This window comes from Erythrolamprus reginae, chromosome 4, assembly GCF_031021105.1.
Source record: "Erythrolamprus reginae isolate rEryReg1 chromosome 4, rEryReg1.hap1, whole genome shotgun sequence".
Taxonomy (NCBI): domain Eukaryota; kingdom Metazoa; phylum Chordata; class Lepidosauria; order Squamata; family Dipsadidae; genus Erythrolamprus; species Erythrolamprus reginae.
Window position 1 is genome coordinate 124,717,696 of NC_091953.1, and position 19,474 is coordinate 124,737,169.

Sequence of the window (19,474 nt, forward strand, 5' to 3'; positions counted from 1 at the left end):
GGGAAGGTAAAAGAGAAAGAAAAAGAGCAAGAAAGAAAGAAAGAAAGAAAGAAAGGGGGGAAGGGACAGGAACAGAGGAAGGAAGCAAGGAAACTTATGAAAGGGGAGAGTAAGAGAGGAATGAGTGAAGGGAGGGAGGGAGGGAAGAAGGTGGGAAGGAGAAAGAAAAGAAGAAATAGAGGAAGGGAAGGTAAAAGAGAGAAAGAAAAAGAGCAAGAAAGAAAGCTGCAAGCACCCCCCCGAGCCCCCCAGGCTGGCTGCAACCTTTTAAAACATGCACGCTGCTTCACAGCTGTCTCCTGAAGCCGAACGCGGAAGTTAGCGTTTGGCTTCAGGAGACAGCTCCTTGGCGCTTGTATCTCGAATTTGGGCTTGTAAGTAGAACAAAAATATCTCTCCCCTCCCAGCTCTTATCTCGAGTTGCTCTTAAGTAGAGCAGCTCTTATGTCGGGGTTCCACTGTATACTTATACAAAAGGGGAAAAAAAGTATTAGTAATACAGAAAAAAGGGAAAATAAACACTTCTAAGTTGGTTATACTGTACTATATACTATTTCATTCTATCTTATAATTCTTCAAATAGTTATATATTCTTATGTGTTTAATTATTAATACTATTTTTCTTGAGAGAAATCACGAAATGCAATATTTTTCCCTCGGGTTTTTAAAAAGGATCTTTTTAGGAATGGTGACTCAGAATCATCATTATAGATTCTTAGCTCTTCCCGCCCATTATGCTAGAAAATCTTTAAAGCGAGTCCTTAATTTAAACAATTAAGATTTGAATTGTTGTATGTGCTGCTTTTGTAGCTTATTTAAGATTTTAATTTTCTTTAGCTTGCTTTGATGCAGATCTTACTGCTTATTTTTTAAAAAATTAGTTTTTCATTAGACACACAAAGACAAACAACATTAAACATTCACGGAGCTACCATTGCTCCGCTTATCATAGAAGTCTAATACAGTAAAAAAAATAGAAACATAGAAACATAGAAGTCTGACGGCAGAAAAAGACCCCATGGTCCATCTAGTCTGCCCTTTTACTATTTCCTGTATTTTATCTTACAATGGATATATGTTTATCCCAGGCATGTTTAAATTCGGTTACTGTGGATTTACCAACCACGTCTGCTGGAAGTTTGTTCCAAGGATCTACTACTCTTTCAGTAAAATAATACTTTCTCATGTTGCCTTTGATCTTTCCCCCAACTAACTTCAGATTGTGTCCCCTTGTTCTTGTGTTCACTTTCCTGTTAAATGCAGTAATAGATAGAATGTAATAGTTTAAAAATAATATAAACACAGAGCTTTTTTGCAATATTACTAATATTAAAGTATTATCCTTTTATATAGTATTATTACTTTAAGTATTTTATATTCTATAGACAAGAAAATTAATTAAAGCTATATAAACTATAACCTATAAACAACAGAATTAAATTTAATAAGAATATAGTGTGTGAGTGTTATATCTCTGAATTGATCTGATGATAGTTAGGCAGATCTTACTGCTTTATGACAGCTCCGTGTGTGTGTGTGTGTGTGTGTGTGTGTGTGTGTGTGTGTGAAGACTTCTTGGGAAAACCAAAGCCGCCCCAAATCCTCGGCATATAAATCCAATTAATAAAATAAAATAAAACCGCACTGTGGAACAGCGTGAAATAACTAATTCAATACCACTTGTGCTTGATTCATAGGAAAAGGACACACGGGTTTGCGAGCATCCGTTGTCGGATATTGTGATTGCCGGAGAAGCCGCACATCCGCTCCCTCACACCTTTCACCGCCTGCTCCAGACCATCTCCGACCTCATGATGTTGTTGCCGAGTGGAAGTTCTTTACAGCAGATGGCTCTGAGGTGGGCTTGGCCTGGCTTGGGGGCAGGCAGGCTCCAGGGTCTCTGGGGCCTAGAAAACACTTTTACGGGTTAATTTATTTATTTATTTATTTATTTATTTATTTATTTATTTATTTATTTATTTATTTATTTATTATTTATTTATTTAGATTTGTATGCCGCCCCTCTCCACAGACTCGGGGCGGCTCACAACAAAATAAAACAGTTCATGACAAATCTAATAATTATAATTTAAAATATTTAAAAAACCCCATTTACTAAGCAAACATACATACAAACATACCATGCATAAATTGTATATGCCCGGGGGAGATGTCTCAGTTCCCCCATGCCTGACGACAAAGGTGGGTTTTAAGGAGCTTACGAAAGACAAGGAGAGTAGGGGCAGTTCTAATCTCTGGGGGGAGCTGGTTCCAGAGAGTCAGGGCCGCCACAGAGAAGGCTCTTCCCCTGGGGCCTGCCAACCGACATTGTTTAGTTGACGGGACCCGGAGAAGGCCCACTCTGTGGGACCTAACTGGTCGCTGGGATTCGTGGGTTTAGCCAAAATTTCACCAGGAAAACATGCCTGAGGTGATGGTGGTAGCCGGGCTTTGAACTGTGGGTCTCCCTGGTCTTTTGTGTGTCCTGGCTCTCACAACTCTCAGCGTTGGCCTTGATGACACGGTCAAGATGGGGGGTGGGTTACTTCAGAAGGCTTCTTTTGGGGTCTAGCCCTCATTTGGAGAGCACATATAAGTATTCTGGCCTGATTGTTTTGTTTGAACCCTTTGGAATCCATTCCTGGAAGTTTTACTGGTCTTGGGGGGGTCTTGAGAGCTGCCTCTACGTATTGGCTCTTCTTTGATTGTTCTTGTTTATCTGGTGCTGGTTTCTGCTGATCTGGGCTGTGTTTAATTGCCATGCGATGAGGAAGGATGTTATCTTTGGGAGCTTTGAAATGGAAAAGTCATAATGATGGCCTTCTTGTTCAGATGCTGGAGCCTCAAATTCAAGCAATCCGACCATCAGTTTTTGCACCAGAGCAACGTTTTTCATCACATCAACAACATTCTCTCCAAATCTGATGATGGAGACAGCGAGGAGAGCTTTAGCATTAGCATCCAGTCTGGCTTCGAAGCTTTGAATCAGGCGAGTTGATTTTCCAAGTTACTGTGAGAGCAACTAATGAGAATCCATGGCTGCCAGAGAACCCCTGGTCAGAATGGTTTCTTCAAATGGGCGATTTCTGGTATAAAGAATAATTAGAAAAACATTGATTTGGGTCTACAGTGTTCCCTCGATTTTTGGGGGTTCAAACTTCGCGAATAGCCTATACCACGGTTTTTCAAAAAATATTAATTAAAAAATACTTCGCGGGTTTTTTCCTATACCACGGTTTTTCCCATACACTGACGTCATACGTCATTGCCAAACTAATAATTTTTGCAAATAAATAACAAAAAAAATAATTATTGTTAATAAATAATTATGTTTATAAATATCAGGATCACTAAGTGCCTTATTCAATGGTGAGTACCAGTAATAATGGTGAGTAAATGGGAATGGGAAATGGTAATTTAGGGGTTTAAAGTGTTAAGGGATGGCTTGTGATACTGTCAATAGCCAAAAATGGTGTATTTTCCCGCATCTCCACTTCGCGGAAATTCAACTTTCGCGGGCGGTCTCGGAACGCATCCCCTGCGGAAATCAAGGGAACACTGTAACTGGGTACACTTAGCAACACTGGAGCAGAAAAAAGTTTGCCCAGGGCTGAGTGAAAGGAATAAATGAAAGAGGTCAGGAGCACAGGGCATAATCAGTAATGTTGATTATAAGATTTTACATTAAATACTTTAATTAAATTAATTAAAGCCATAGTAGTGTACTTACCTGTGAAAATTATATGTTTTGATAGGAGTCATGTATAGTAGTCTGCCTGAAGGACTTAACTAACATCGTTGATATAAAAACTTCGAGCCGACCAGCCATGATTGGTAGTTTGACAGATGGGTCAACGGAAACCTTCTGGGAATCGGGCGATGAAGACAAGAATAAAACCAAAAACATTACAATTAATTGCATGAAAGGAATTAATGCTCGCTATGTGTCTGTTCATGTTGACAATTCAAGAGACCTCGGGGTAAGCATTATTTTTCAATCTAAGAAGAGTAACATTGACATGTCCATTTGGGACGTTAGAAGGTGAATTAATTATTAATTTCTTAATATTAGATTTGTGCCTGCACAATATTGTTTTATCGCTTGTTGTGAGCCGCCCCGAGTCTTCGGAGAGGGGCGGCATACAAATCTAATAAATTATTATTATTATTATTATTATTATTATTATTATTATTATTATTATTATTATAAAGTTATGCATCTAGCAAAGTAATTTTTGTTATAAATCCATATACAATGATACTTCGTCATACGAACCCCTTGTCATACGAACGTTTCGAGATACGAACCCGGGGTTCGGATTTTTTTGCCTCTTCTTATGAACTTTTTTTACCTTACGAACCCGCCACCGCTAGGATGCCCCGCCTCCGGACTTCCGTTGCAAGCGAAGCACACATTTTGGCGATCCTGGGACTCCCCTGAGGGTCCCCTCCTTGGGAAATCCCACCTCTGGACTTCCGTGTTTTTGCGATGCTGCGATTTCGCTGAGGCTTCCCTCGCTGGGAAACCCCACCTCCGTACTTCCGTTGCCAGCAGAGCACCCGTTTTTGCGATCCTGGGATTCCCCTACAGCATAGCAAAAATGCGGAAGTCGGGAGGTAGGGTTTCCCATGGAGAGGAGCTTCAGGGGAATCCCACCAGCGCAAAAACAGGCCTTTGGCTTGAAAAAGGGGTGAATTTGGGGCTTGCACGCATTAATCGGTTTTCCATTGATTCCTATGGGAAACATTGTTTCGTCTTACAAACTTTTCATCTTACGAACCTCCTCCCGGAACCAATTAAGTTCGTAAGCCAATGGAGCAAAGTGAGCTTGTCATAAAAAATCCTTTTTTAAAAAAATCCTTTTTTGTATGGCCTTTTTTCTTTTTTACTTTTAAGTCCGTATTGACCCCTAGTGATTGTCTGAACAGTTTTCTTGGCAAGATTTCAGAAGTGATTTGCCACTGAATATCTACGGAGATTCTCAGTCATCCAGGTCATGGTTGTCCCAAAGGTGCTTTTTCAAAAAGCAACTTAACTTTCTGGATTGTTTTTTTTTTTTTAAATTATTGGCTTTTTAAAGAGAAAAACAAAACACAATGACAACAAAAAACAAAAAAACGAATATGCAACAAGAACATTACACTTGAAAACATTTTTACAGTTACATTTCTGTTTCTTCGGTTTCCCCATTTTGGGATTTATTTACATTTATCTTATTTGTCACTTTCCATCAATCCAATTACAGAATTTATCCCACACAGTGTAATATTCTTCTTCCTGTTTGTTCTGTAACTCTACAACAAGTTTACTCCATTTTGCTCATTGTAGTATTTTTTTTTAAATTGCAATATCCTTGGTTGGTACAGGCTTGGGTAGCATGGGCCTGTGATCCAGCATGTGGAGGCTGAGACTGGTGTGGATAGCTTAAGCTCACGAGTTCAAGGCTGCAGTTCCAGGTTCAACCCATGTCCAAGACTGGGCTTTTTTAAAAAATATATATATTTATTAATTTTTTCCTTTTTAAAAAAAAAGTACATAGTCATATTTACAGATTAATCTGCATCGTATATACATTGCTATCGACATTGTCTTCTAATTACTTTTAGATTTCTTGATGTTTTATTCCAATGCTTCTTTTAAGTTTCTTTTTTTTTTGTCCATTGGTACCATTTTGTCCAGGTTTCATAATAGTCCGATTCTTTTCGATTATTAAGTTCCATTGTCAATCTGTCCATCTCTGCACAGTCGTATATTTTCTTGATGATCTCATTGTCTTCAGGTATTTGCGGATTTTTCCAGTTCTGTGCAAATACAATCCTTGCAGCTGTTGTAATATGCAAGCTTAAATATTTTACATTTTTAGAATAGTTACCTCTCATAATACCCAATAGAAAAAATTCTGGCGTATATTCTATTTTTGTATTTATTTGACACAACCAATTATTTATATTTTTCCAGTATTTTCTTGTCTCTGGACATAACCACCATAGGTGAAAGAAGGTGCCTTGAGTGTTTTTACATTTCCAACACGTTGGGCTGTAATTTTTGTGCATTTTAGCTAGTCTTTTGGGTGGAAGATGCCAACGGTATAGCATTTTATATTGGTTTACTTTATATATTGTGGATTTTGTTAATTTAATATTTCTCTTCCAAATCTGTTCCCATTCCTCTCTATATATATATTGTGGCCAACGTTTTTCGCCCAGGCAATCATTGTACCTTTAACTATCTCCTCTGGTCTTTCATATTCCATCAGATATTTATATATTTTAGATATTGCTTTTTCTTCCGGGCCTGTCAATAGTTTATCTAGTGGTTGGGTAATTCTTTCTATACCTGATTGTTCCATATCCTTTTTATATCTAGATTGAATTTGTAGGTATGTCCACCAATCTATATTTATATTTTGTATTATTAATTCTTCCCTACTTTTGAGTTTACAGTTTGTATCTAATATTTCTTTATATTTAATTTTTTTTGTCAGTTCTATTGTATTTGGGTATATTAGAGCATTTTTTAAGACGCTTCGCTTCTCATCCAAGAAGCTTTTTCAGCTCTGAAGAAGCTTCTTAGATGAGAAGCGAAGTGTCTTCAAAGAAAAACCAGGAAGTCCAGTTGCCTTTTGAAAAAGCACCTTTAAGTTTGCCATTGCATGTTTCCCAGGACTGAAAAAGATGGGCTGGCCCAACTGGCTGCTTAACTAAGATGGACCTAGAACTCATAGTCTGCCATTTCTAGCCTGGTGTCTGAATTGTTACACCAAACTAAGTCTATTCTATCTGCCTCCCCTTTATTTTAAAACTGCTGATATTAAAATCAATGTAGAAACTTAACATGCTTGGCTTTTATTTTTTTTGTTCCATATTGTCATATCTAGAACAAAGTGACTTCAATGACTTTTTTGACCGGGAAAGCAGTAGAAGATCTTTGCAGAATAAAACAGGTAACTTACCTACGCCATTATGAGTAATAAAAAAAGCATCTTAACGTTTAAAATCCACGCATTTAATATTCTGTTTAATTAAATTTCCTTCATTAAGAACCTGGACATCTTTTCGTTATTCTTTATTTCCGACATTGCAAGAAAGAAAAGAAGAGTTCTCCCCTTGTATTTAGTCATCTGTGTTCCATCTGTCCTTGTACTGAAAGGTTAGCTGCATAAGTAATGTACCGTTCTAGTTTTAAATGTCCGGCTCTGTGTAGTTGGAGGAAAGAATAATATTTTGATTTAGTGCTCATCTCCCTGTGTATTTTTCCGTTCTCAAGGGAATGCTTCAAATGAAATGCAATTCTCACATGTGTTAACCTCAACTCATCCTTTAGCCCAGCGGTCCCCAAACTACGGCCCGCGGGCCGGATGCGGCCCGCGGAGGTCTTTTAACTGGCCCACGGCAGCACACGAGATTTTACCGATCGATATAATAAGAGGGAGAAATAGAGAGGGAGAGAGAAATGAAGAGGAGAGATAGAAAGGGAGAGAGAGAAAGGGAGAAATAGAGAGAGGGGGAGAGAGAGAAAGTGTGAGAGATACAAAGAGGGAGAGTTAGAAAGAGTGAGTGAGAGAAAGAGAGAAGAGAGAGAGAAAGAAAGAGAAAGAGGGAGAGATAGAGAGGGAGAGAGAAAGGAAGAGGGTGAGATAGAAAGAGAGAGAGAGAGAGAAAAAGAGAAAAATGAGAAAATGATGGAGGGAAGGAACGAGGGAGAGGAAAATGAAACAAATGAGAGAAAAGGAAGAGGAAAGAGAGACGTGGAGAGGAAGGAGGGAAGGAAGGAAGGAGAAATGGAGTTTGTTGATTTAAGTTTAAATTTACTTGTTAATAAAGAAGTATAAATTACTTAATTATTAATTACTTAATTACTTATTACTTCTTCTTTATTTTAAATATTGTATTTGTTCCCATTTTGTTTTTTACTTTAAATAAGGTATATGTAGTGTGCATAGGGATTTGTTCATAGGTTTTTTGTATAGTCCGGCCCTCCAACAGTCTGAGGGACAATGAACTGGCCCCCTGTGTAAAAAGTTTGGGGACCCCTGCTTTAGCCAGTCACATTGATGTTGAGATGTGACTTAACTTCAAATATGGGCTGCAGAAATTGGCGCAGCCACTAGATGGTAGCAAAGAAATAGAAACATTCTAAGTATGTGTGGCCATCGAATGGCCATACGTATTTTTCCAAGTCAGATCAGCCTTCTCCTTAATTTTTATTTTTGAACCATTCTGCTTGAAAGTTATGTTCTTAATGTCTACACAACTTGCTTTTCTGTTCCCGTGTTTTAGGTTGACTTGGACTCAAGACATATTGGCTGGGTAACTAGTGAACTCCCCGGTGGAGACAATCACATCCTCAAAATTGAGTTAAAGGGGCCAGAAAACACCCTCCGAGTTCGGCAGGTGAAAGTGCTCGGTTGGAAAGACGGCGAAAGCATCAAAATAGCCGGCCAGATCTCGGCAAGTGTTGCTCAGCAAAGAAGTTGCGAGGCTGAGACCCTGCGAGTTTTCAGGCTTATCACATCACAGGTGAGACTGTGTGAAGAGCACAACCACCATACTCAAGCCTCCATTAAAAAAGCAAGATTGTCACCCTGTAGGTAGAATAGAATAGAATAGAATAGAATAGAATTTTATTGGCCAAGTGTGATTGGACACACAAGGAATTTGTCTTGCTGCATATGCTCTCAGCGTACATAAAATAAAATATAGCTTTGTCAAGAATCATGTGGTACAACACTTAATTATTGTCATAGGGGTCAAATAAGCAATGAAGAAGCAATATTAATAAAAATCTTAGGTTATAAGCAACAAGTTACAGTCATACAGTCAACATTGGAGGAAATGGGTGATAGGAATGATGAGAAAAACTAGTAGAATAGAAGTGCAGATTTAGTAGGAAGTCTGACAGTGTTGAGGGAATTATTTGTTTAGTAGAGTGATGGCGTTCAGAAAAAAACTGTTCTTATGTCTAGTTGTCTTGGTGTGCAGTGCTCTGTAGCGACGTTTTGAGGGTAGGAGTTGAAACAATTTGTGTCCAGGATGTGAGGGGTCAGTAAATATTTTCCCCACCCTCTTTTTGACTCGTGCAGTATACAGGTCCTCAATGAAATGGCATAGGAATCCTATCTTTCTTTTTCACATTTCTTTTGCCCCTTCCTAAAGAATATATTGAACTACTGAAAGTAGAAAAATCCACCAGTTAAAATAACACCCCCAAAAATGACAGGTTTGTGGTGGAATTTAGTTTAGATGGGTTCCATTTGAGTAAGTGCATGTCGGTCTGAATTCCATGGGGAAAAATGGAATTCCGCTGCTTCCTAGTTTACTTAGATTTTTAAAATGGTTTCTACTTCGGATGTCTCTACCCCAATTCATTCTTCACTATTTTCCATCTTCATCTTGGTTAGGGAATGTGTGATATCTCTTTTCAACTTTAAACAAACTGCACGAGAATAGAATGTGTATGTTTTAATGCAAGGTCTGCACCAGGCAACATCTAATAATAGGAATCTGGCAATAGCAATAGCACAGGCTTATATACTGCTTCACAGTGCTTTACAGCCCTCTCTAAATGGTTTACAGCAGGGGTAGGGAACGTTGGCTCTTCTGTGACTTGTGGACTTCAACTCCCAGAATTCCTGAGCTAGCATGATTGGCTCAGGAATTCTGGGAGTTGAAGTCCACAAGTCATAGAAGAGCCAACGTTCCCTACCCCTGGTTTACAGAGTCAGCCTATTGCTCCCCACCATCAGTCCTTATCATAGTATTTATTTCTGATTGGTTATTCTTAGTACTGTCTTGTTGACAATTAACAAACTTCCAGCAGATGTGGTTGATAAATCCACAGTAACTGAATTTAAACATGCCTGGGATAAACATACAGTGTTCCCTCCATTTTTTGCAGGTTTGAACTTCGCGAATAGCCTATAACACGTTTTTTCAAAAAATATTAATTAAAAAATACTTCGCATTTTTTTCCCTATACCAGGGTTTTTCCCACCCAGTGACATCATATGTCATCGCCAAACTAATAATTTTTGCAAATAAATAACAAAAAAAATAATTATTGTTAATAAATAATTATGTTTATAAATATCAGGATCACTAAGTGTCTTATTCAAAGGTGAGTACCAGTAATAATGGTGAGTAAATGGTTGTTAAGGGAATGGGAAATGGTAATTTAGGGGGTTAAAGTGTTAAGGGATGGCTTGGGATACTGTCCATAGCCAAAAATGGTGTATTTACTTCCACATCTCTACTTCGCAGAAATTCAACTTTCGCGGGTGGTCTCGGAACGCATCCCCCACGGAAATCGAGGGAACACTGTATATCCATCCTAAGATAAAATACAGGAAGTAGTATAAGGGCAGACTAGATGGACCATGAGGTCTTTTTCTGCCGTCAATCTTTTATGTTTCTAAACATCACCATGTAATTCATTTCAAAGCTTATTTTCAGGCCAGGTTGTATTCTTCATGAATACAGTAAGCAAATACACTGCTCAACAAAAATAAAGGGAACACTCAAAGAACACATCCTAGATCTGAATGAATGAAATATTCTCATTTTGTTCTGTACAAAGTTGAATGTGCTGACAACATGTGAAATTAATTGTCAATCAGTGTTGCTTCCTAAGTGGACAGTTTGATTTCACAGAAGTTTGATTTACGTGGAGTTATATTGTGTTGTTAAAGGCTTCCCTTTATTTTTTTCAGCAGTATATTTTAAAATTGCAAATATTGTTGCATGCAAAAAAAGAAAGAAACATTTTATTCCAGTATTTTGTTTCTCCTCTGAAATAGGTCTTTGGCAAACTCATATCCGGAGACGCTGAGCCGACCCCAGAGCAGGAAGAGAAGACTTTGCTTTCTTCACCGGAAGGAGAAGAAAAAGTACACAGTGTATTTATTTGTGTTCTACAATTACCAAGATTTTGTTTTTAATCTTCCCAAATGCAAGTTGGTTCAGATCTTGAACTGGGACTGCGCTCCCTTGAGCCGACAGTCTGGATCATACAGAAACAAAGCTTTTAACCATCCCACATATTGAATGATGGCTTAACCGTGGACACGCCCTTTATTGATTGGAATCCCTTAAATAGCAATAGTGCTTACATTTATACATAGCTTTAGAGCCCTGTCTAAGCAATCCACAGAGTCAGCATATTATATTGCCTCTCAATAATTTAGGTCCTCATTTGACCCACCTTGGAAGGCTGGAACAGCTGAGTCAACCTTGAGCCTGGTAAGATTTGAACCGTCAAATTGCAGGTAGCCAGCAGTCAGCAGAAGTAGCCTGCAGTACTGCACTCTAACCACTGCACCACCGTGGCTCATAAATGGCACCCTGCTCAGAGGGAAACTTAGCCCAGACGTGTTGTTGCAGCCACTCTGCTTGGTTCTTGAGAGACCAAGAGGTCCCATCAGGATATTGTTCATGATGAACTGTTAAGTCTCCATGCTGGGATACCTATGGTGGCATCTTCACATGATCCAAAGGCTTTTAATGCTTTGATTATCCAGTGCTGCTTCAGCTATAGGTGCTCCCCATGAATCAACTATGCATATGGGTGAACAGGTAGTCCTCAAATTGCGATAGTTTGTTTGAAGTTGATAGCTTGTGACCATTGAAGTTAGAATGGCACTTTAAAAAAGTGACTTACAGTTTTCCGCACTTACAACTAATGCAAATGTCAGGGTTCCAAACAGCATCTGAAATTAAATCAGAGTTCAAGACATATATCATTCCTCAAAGTTCCAATTTATTAGCACAGCCATGTTGGCACATCTGTGGGAAACCCAAATCTAAGGCTACCAGGGTTTCTCCACCCAGTTTAAAGTTCATTCCCTTGTTCTCTCACCCACAAGTTCATCAAGAGGACCAGTCTCCTTCAAGCCAATGTGTCCATTATTCCCATCAACTTCCAGGCAGGTGTCGAACAAAGGATGACCTTGAGAATCTAGAAGGAATTTGTTATGGCTACATTTCTACTTCCCTCTTGCAGCAACCCCTCCCAGATTCCCACAGCACGAATTCAGTCTAATGCTATAATAATGTGGCAGGCCAAAGTCTCCAAATCAAAGTATGGCTTCGGACTGACAGCAACATCGCTATAGTTACATGATCAAGATTCAGTTGGCATCTGATTCATATTTATAATAGTTAAATTGTTCCGGAGTCACGTGATCCCCTTATTCGACCTTCCGACAAGCAAAGTCAATGGAGAAACCAGATTTGCTGAACAGCTGTGACACTAACTTAACCACTGCAGTGATTCGCTTAACAACTGTGGCAAGGAAGGCTGTAAAACGAGGCAAAGCTCACTTAACAATTGTGTCCCTTAGCAGCAGAAATTTTGGGCCCAGTTTTGGTTGTAAGTGGAGGACGACCCATATTGTCGCTTAGAATAGGAAGATGAATTTCTATTTCCATTTGCCAAAAAACCCTCCCCTCCCCCCCTTGAATTTCCTATCAAAATATGAACATACAAGCTATCATAATCCCTGGAAGAAAAGAAAAATCCCAGAGATTAAACCTTCCATATAGTTCTAAAATAGCGAACACAGCACTTGTTAGGGAATTTGGGCTATCACTGTTTAAGGTGTGTTTGCTTTCAACTTGTCATTAGAAGAACTTGTATGTGCCTGCAACTTCTCTTCTTATCTTGGAAGCTTAAGTTATGAGATTCCAATGATAATCACCAAAGCTTGCATTGGAAACCAGAACAAAACTTGTCTTAATTTTTGGGTCGGAACCTGAAACGTGTGACCATACTGAACAATATTGTGTTCCTTTTAAAGGCAACTTCAGATGCAGACCTGAAAGAACACATGGTTGGAATCATATTCAGCAGGAGTAAACTCACAAATTTGCAAAAGCAGGTATGTTCACTAAAACGATTTCTAAGCTGGTTTTCTTCCACTAACATTGTGCATGTGATCTGCAGATTAAGGACAAAAGATTCCATATTTATTTATTTTATTTTATTTATTTTATTTATTTTATTTATTTTATTTATTTTATTTATTTTATTTATTTTATTTATTTTATTTATTTTATTTATTTTATTTATTTTATTTATTTATTTTATTTATTTTATTTATTTTATTTATTTTATTTATTTTATTTATTTTATTTATTTTATTTATTTTATTTATTTTATTTATTTTATTTATTTTATTTATTTTATTTATTCATTCATTCAATTTTTATGCCACCCTTCTCCTTTAGACTCAGGGTGGCTTACAACATATTAGCAATAGCACTTTGTAACAGAGCCAGCATAAAAGATTCCATATGCTAAGAAATCAAGTCAACATGTGTGTGTGTGTGTGTGTGTGTGTTGGGTATTCTGTCAGTTAAAAACTTGTCAGTGCCCCCAAACCTATAAAATAATGCATTTACAACTCTACAGGCAATGAAGGATAAAATGCTTGATTTCCAATGTAGAGATTAAAATTGGCCCATCTGTCCAATCATAAGTTTACACAGTGAACATCTATAAACACGCAAGTGGTTATGTGCACGGAATGAAGTAGACTTGTATGCACAAAATATTCACCCGTTGACACAATATACTGTATTTTTGGACTATAAGATGCACCAGTGTATAAGATGCACCAAGATTTCAAAAAGGAGCAAAAACTGCTATTTTTCTTTAAAAATGGCCCATTTTTCTCCCGTATTTTTGCAAAAATGGAGGTATTTTTGCCTCCCCCCCCCCCCCAGGAGCTCTCTGCAGACCTCCCAAACCTTCTGTGCACCCAATTTTTGTGAAAAATGGGCCCATTTTTTGCAGAAATGGGGCACGCCGGTGAGGCTTCGAGAGGCTAAATATGGCTGTATTTGGTGTATAAGACACATCAGCATTTCCACCTTCTTTTAGGAGAAGAAATGGTGCCTCTTCTACTCCCAAAAATACGGTAGATGTATTTATGAGTTGAGAAGCATCTGGGACAGGAATTGGGGAGGTTAAACTCTATACGATAAAGCAGGAACAAAGTCTACCTTCTCATATGGAACATGTGTGCGGAACATATGAATCATCTCAGATCCGTGTTGTCCCAAAGGTGCTTTTCCAAAACCCAACAGGACTTTCATGTTGTTGTGTTCCAAAAACCAGATGATTGCAAAAAAAAAATCTAAATCTTTCCATTTCCCACCATTCAGTTAGAACTGAAGAAGCTTATCAGATGAGAAATGAAAGACCACTTTTGAAAAACACACATTCGGGACAACATTTGAAGTTTACAGGGTTTTTGCAGGGATGTGGATGGGAATTGTGCACATGCTCAGGATGGGTGTGTGTGCACATGCGTGTGGGGGGGAGGGAATTAGTGTGACCACGTGCTAGCACACACATCTCCTTTGGGCATGCGAATCAAAAAAGATTTGCCATCACTGGTCTAGATGATTAAACAGACAGGACCAAACTGCAGTTTAATTTCCTCCGTCGCCTCTCATTGTGATTAGGTCTGCGCTCATATTGTGCAAGCCATCCGCATGGAAGCCACGCGGGTCCGAGAAGAATGGGAGCACGCCATTTCCAGCAAGGAGAACGCCAACTCCCAGCCGAACGACGAGGACGCCTCCTCGGATGCCTACTGCTTTGAGCTGCTGTCCATGGTGCTGGCCCTGAGCGGCTCCAACGTTGGGCGCCAGTACTTGGCTCAGCAGCTGACCTTGCTGCAGGATCTCTTCTCCCTGCTCCACACGGCTTCTCCCAGAGTACAGCGACAGGTCAGTATTGAAAGGTGGCGCCTTTTTTTTCCTGGTTGCAAGGTGATTGGCTACCCCAACTGTTGTGAGTGCTCCCTGTCCACCTCAGGTCATGTCAAATTCTTAGGAGGATGAGCCAGGTCACTCTGCATACCCTGGGCAAGGGGGGTTGCCAGAGGAAGCCGAGAGTGAGAGTGAGGGAGAAAGTGAGGGAGCCTGAGGAACCACTAGAGGGGGCTGATGTGACAATGGGAGAGTGGTCCCAGTCAGAGAGTGAGGAAGACATGAGAGTGGAAAGTCATTGGACTGACCCTCGCTTTAGAAGGTTGCTCCGAAGGCAAGAGGAGTTACAGAGCAAAAGGTATTAATAATAATAATAATAATTTATTGGATTTGTATGCCGCCCCTCTGCGCAGACTCGGCAGCTAACAGCAATAATAAACACAACATATGCAATCCAATAATAATAAAAACAACAACAACAACTAAAAACCCCTATTATAAAACCAAACATATACACAAACATACCATGCATAACTTGTAATGGCCTAGGGGGAAGAGCTATCTCAACTCCCCCATGCCTGGTGGTATGAATGAGTCTTGAGTAGTTTACAAAAGACAGGGAGGGTGGGGGCAGTTCTAATCTCCGGGGGGAGTTGGTTCCAGAGGGCTGGGGCCGCCACAGAGAAGGCTCTTACAGGTTACAGCCTTAGCCACTTTGAGGTGTGATATCATCTTTAGGCAGTATAAAGGAAAAGGATTATGGTGGTGTGGAGAATCAACGTTGTTCGATGAAAGAGACATGAGCCTGGGAGGTGTGATTGAACAAGGCTTGAAAGTCATGATTTCTGCTTCATGCTGGATGCTGTGCTGTCAAGCTTTCAGGGAGCAAAAGTATATATTTAAGTATTGAATGGACTTTATCTTTCGGCTGTGGTGAGGGGGGCGTCCACCCAGGTTCGCCTGGTGAACCAGTTGCAGTCCTATCTGGACAGGGAGTCTCTACTCACAGTCATTCATGCCCTTATCACCTCGAGGTTCGACTACTGCAATGCTCTCTACACGGGGCTACCTTTGAAGAATGTTCGGAAACTTCAAATTGTCCAGAATGTAGCCCCATGAGCGGTTATGGGCCTTCCAAGGCATACCCATATTTCTCCATTGGCTGCCAATTGGTTTCTGGATGCAATTGAAAGTGTTGATTATGACCTATAAAGCCCTACATAGCATCAGACCAGATTACCTCCGGGACCGCCTTCTGCCGCATGAGTCCCAGCGTCCGGTTAGGCCCCACAGAGTCGGTCAGTCTTCTCCAGGTCCCATCAACTAGACAATGTCATTTGGCGGGACCTAGGGGAAGAGCCTTCTCTTCCCTAAAAGTTTGAAGACCTATCTGTGCCGCCAGGCTTGGGGCCATTAAACCCTAGCCCTCTGGCCGACGAGTGTAGCATGTCTTGCTGTGTGAATGGGAATGAATGATTTTAAATGTTGCTAGAGTTTTTAAAGTTTTTTAGCTATATTAATTGGATTTTTTAGATATGTATATATGTATATTGTTTTGATACGTTGTGAGCCACCCTAAGTCCTCAGAGGTGGGGGGCGGCATACAAATCCAATAAAGAAAAGGGAGGGAGGGAGGGAAGGAGGGAGGGAGGGAAGAGGGAGGGAGGGAAGGAGAGAAGGAAGGAAGGAAGGGAGGGAGGAAGGGAGGGAGGAAGGAAGGAAGGAGGGAAAAAGGAAAAATGGAAGGAAGGAAGGAAAAAGGAAGGGAGGGGGAGGGAAGGAAGGAAGGAAAAGAAGGAGGGAAGGAAGGAAGGAAAAAGGAAAAATGGAAGGAAGGAAGGAAGGAAGGAAGGAAGGAAGGAAAAAGGAAGGGAGGGGGGAGGGAAGGAAGGAAGGAAGGAAGGAATGCAGATAAGACCTAGTTCTTGACATTCTTCCCAGACATAGATTACAGCTAACTCTAAAGAGAAAAATAGCTTTTCTGTGCCGTTTTAAAACCCGGTGTTTCATTATGTATGCCTGTGTTCAAATAAAGAGTGGGATTTTATCATAAAATAAGAGATTTCTGAGTTGGGGTTTGCTCCGAGTGCAAAACAGGGTCAGCTAACTTCTTTTGGTTGGTCCCTTTCAGGTCACCTCCTTACTGAGACGGGTCCTACCCGAAGTCACTCCCAGCCGCTTGGCCAGCGTCATAGGGGTCAAAGCCCTGCCTCCAGCGGATATCAGTGACATCATTCACTCCACGGAGAAGGCAGACTGGAACAAGCTGGGCATTCTGGACATGTTCCTAGGCTGCATCGCCAAAGCACTCACCGTTCAGCTGAAGGCCAAAGGCACCACCATAACGGGCACGGCGGGCACGGCAGCCGGCAAAGGCGTCACTACCGTCACTTTGCCAATGATTTTCAATTCCAGGTTAGTAGTAGCAGTTATGCAGCTGTCGTCTTGATTCGGTTTCCCATAGTCCTCGGGACATTTTTTTTTTTTTTTGGTAAGATTCCTGCCACCTCCCCTTTGAGATGGTGTTCGCAACTGCGTTCCTGAAAGTTGCTCCAAAAGTGCTGTCAATTCTTTCATAGCTTTTTAATTTGGGAATTGTTGTATTAGGGGTTAGAAATAAGAGACAGAAAGTAGAATTTGGGAAAACACTACCAATTATACTGTTATAAAATATAATACTCTATCTATCTATCTATCTATCTATCTATCTATCTATCTATCTATCTATCTTTTTAAAAAAATAATATTTTTATTGGTTTTGCACATTTGTATAAAACATAAAACAAACATAAAACAGTGCACAGTGCATGTGCCCATCACCCGACTGACAATACCCACCACCACCACTACCAATTAGGGGCTTCAAATATTTACTAGTTTATGTTCTTTTATTTCCTTAGCTCTAATTTGCATTTGTTTACTATTCAAAGAATGATTGGAATTTATTTTTTCACATTTTCCTCACAAATTCTACTCAACATATAATCTTTCACCTTATTCCATCGTACCATCAGCTTCTCCAATTTGTTGTCATCAAAATTGTTTAATCTTATTTCCATGATTTCAAAATGAATGTGATCCACCATGTACCAGTACCAATTCTGTAATGTCCATTGTTTAGACTCTTTCCAACCCAATACCACTACCGCTTGAGCGCTTTCCAATGCTGCAGTTTTTATTTTTTTGAAGTCTCTTAGTTCTCTTTGTTTAACTAATATCGCCATTTCTTTTGTAATTATCCACTTAATATTTAACATTTTATTTATTTCATTCTGTACTTCCTTCCAAAATTTCTGAACTTCGACACACTCCCAGAACATATGCATAAAGATTCCTTTCTTTTGGCAACCATGCCAATAATTACCTTTCCCTTTCCTCTGGAAGTGTGAAAGTTGTGCTGGTGTATAGTACCATTTATCTATCTATCTATCTATCTATCTATCTATCTATCTATCTATCTATCTATCTATCTATACTTACAATGTATAAAAAAAGAAAATACAATACAGTAGTCTAAATCCAATTAATTTAAAACTAAATAATCTAATCTATAATCCCCAATTTTATTAAAAAATCAATCATACCCAATCAGACAACAACCATATATGACATTCATCGACCATTCTAATTGCCCCAAGCCTGGTGGCATAGATGAGTCTTCAGACTCTTGCAGGAGGCGAGGACAGTGGGGGCAGTATGAATCTCTAGGGGGAGCTGATTCCATACGTTCGGAGCCCCCACAGAGAAGGCTCTTTGCCTAGGCCCCACAAAGGGACATTATCTAGTTGACAGGACCTGGAGAAGGCTGAGTCTGTGGGACCTAACCGGTCACTGGGACTCGTGGCATTATAATTACAATGTACAGTAGTACCTCTAGATACGAGCTGCTCCACATGCGAGTATTTCAAGTTACGAGCTGCGACGCGAGCAAAATTTCTGTTCGACACCCGAGCTCAAATTCGGGATACGAGCCGAGCGTCCACTAGGTGGCGCAAGAATTCCATTTTTTCCAGTTATTTCCGCGCGCAAAGCCAAATCAAAATGCATTTGTTCAAGATACGAGATGATCGACATACGAGGTCAGCTCTGGCACGAATTAAACTCATATGTCGAGGTACCACTGTATATGTAAATCTTAGAAGCACATAAAAGGACTATTATTATGTATATCTAAATAATGTTATTATTGTTACCAGTATTTTGTATAGAGCAAGTTGACCCAAATAATGTACTGTTCACTAAATATGTTGAAAGGGGGGGGGAACCATAAATAAAGTTTCGCCCCCAAAATTCCATGTTTTTGTTTCCTTTCTATAGTTACCTGAGACGAGGTGAAAGCCACTGGTGGATGAAAGGCTCAACTCCAACGCAGATTTCAGAAATCATTATTAAACTCATCAAAGACATGGCAGCTGTAAGCTTTTGTTACCTTTGTATACCTCTTCTGCCTCTGTTGTTCACACAAAGCAGCTTTGCTCAACTAGACTTTGGGGTTGTTTCCCTGCTCCCCCCCCCCACTTTGCCCGAAATATTACATTCATACTCATGACCTAAACTGCTTCCTTGTGCAGGGCCACTTGTCTGATGCTTGGTCCCGTGTGACGAAAAATGCCATTGCTGAAACAATCATCGCTTTGACCAAAATGGAAGAAGAATTCAGATCCCCTGTGCGCTGCATCGCCACAACTCGCGTAAGAATGTTGGCTTGCCTGTTATGTCTGTCAGTTTGGTCTTTACTAATTAAAGTTTATTTTATTTA

The 19,474-nt window shown here is 39.8% G+C and overlaps 1 protein-coding gene across 21 annotated transcripts in view; it reads left to right on the plus strand.

The window, feature by feature from the left end:
• The window catches only part of MYCBP2 (MYC binding protein 2), a 181,723-nt gene that overhangs the window by 145,318 nt on the left and 16,931 nt on the right, over positions 1-19,474 (plus strand). For 19 of the 21 annotated variants that reach the window (XM_070751329.1, XM_070751316.1, XM_070751318.1 and 16 more), the window contains 11 exons: positions 1,698-1,858; positions 2,833-2,989; positions 3,756-3,980; positions 6,879-6,944; positions 8,281-8,520; positions 10,797-10,895; positions 12,795-12,875; positions 14,467-14,733; positions 16,847-17,130; positions 19,033-19,129; positions 19,287-19,406. In XM_070751329.1, the coding sequence (XP_070607430.1) occupies positions 1,698-1,858; positions 2,833-2,989; positions 3,756-3,980; positions 6,879-6,944; positions 8,281-8,520; positions 10,797-10,895; positions 12,795-12,875; positions 14,467-14,733; positions 16,847-17,130; positions 19,033-19,129; positions 19,287-19,406 (1,797 nt within the window). The remainder of the gene's footprint in view (positions 1-1,697; positions 1,859-2,832; positions 2,990-3,755; positions 3,981-6,878; positions 6,945-8,280; positions 8,521-10,796; positions 10,896-12,794; positions 12,876-14,466; positions 14,734-16,846; positions 17,131-19,032; positions 19,130-19,286; positions 19,407-19,474) is intronic. The other 2 variants (XM_070751313.1, XM_070751333.1) reach the window with 1 other exon arrangement.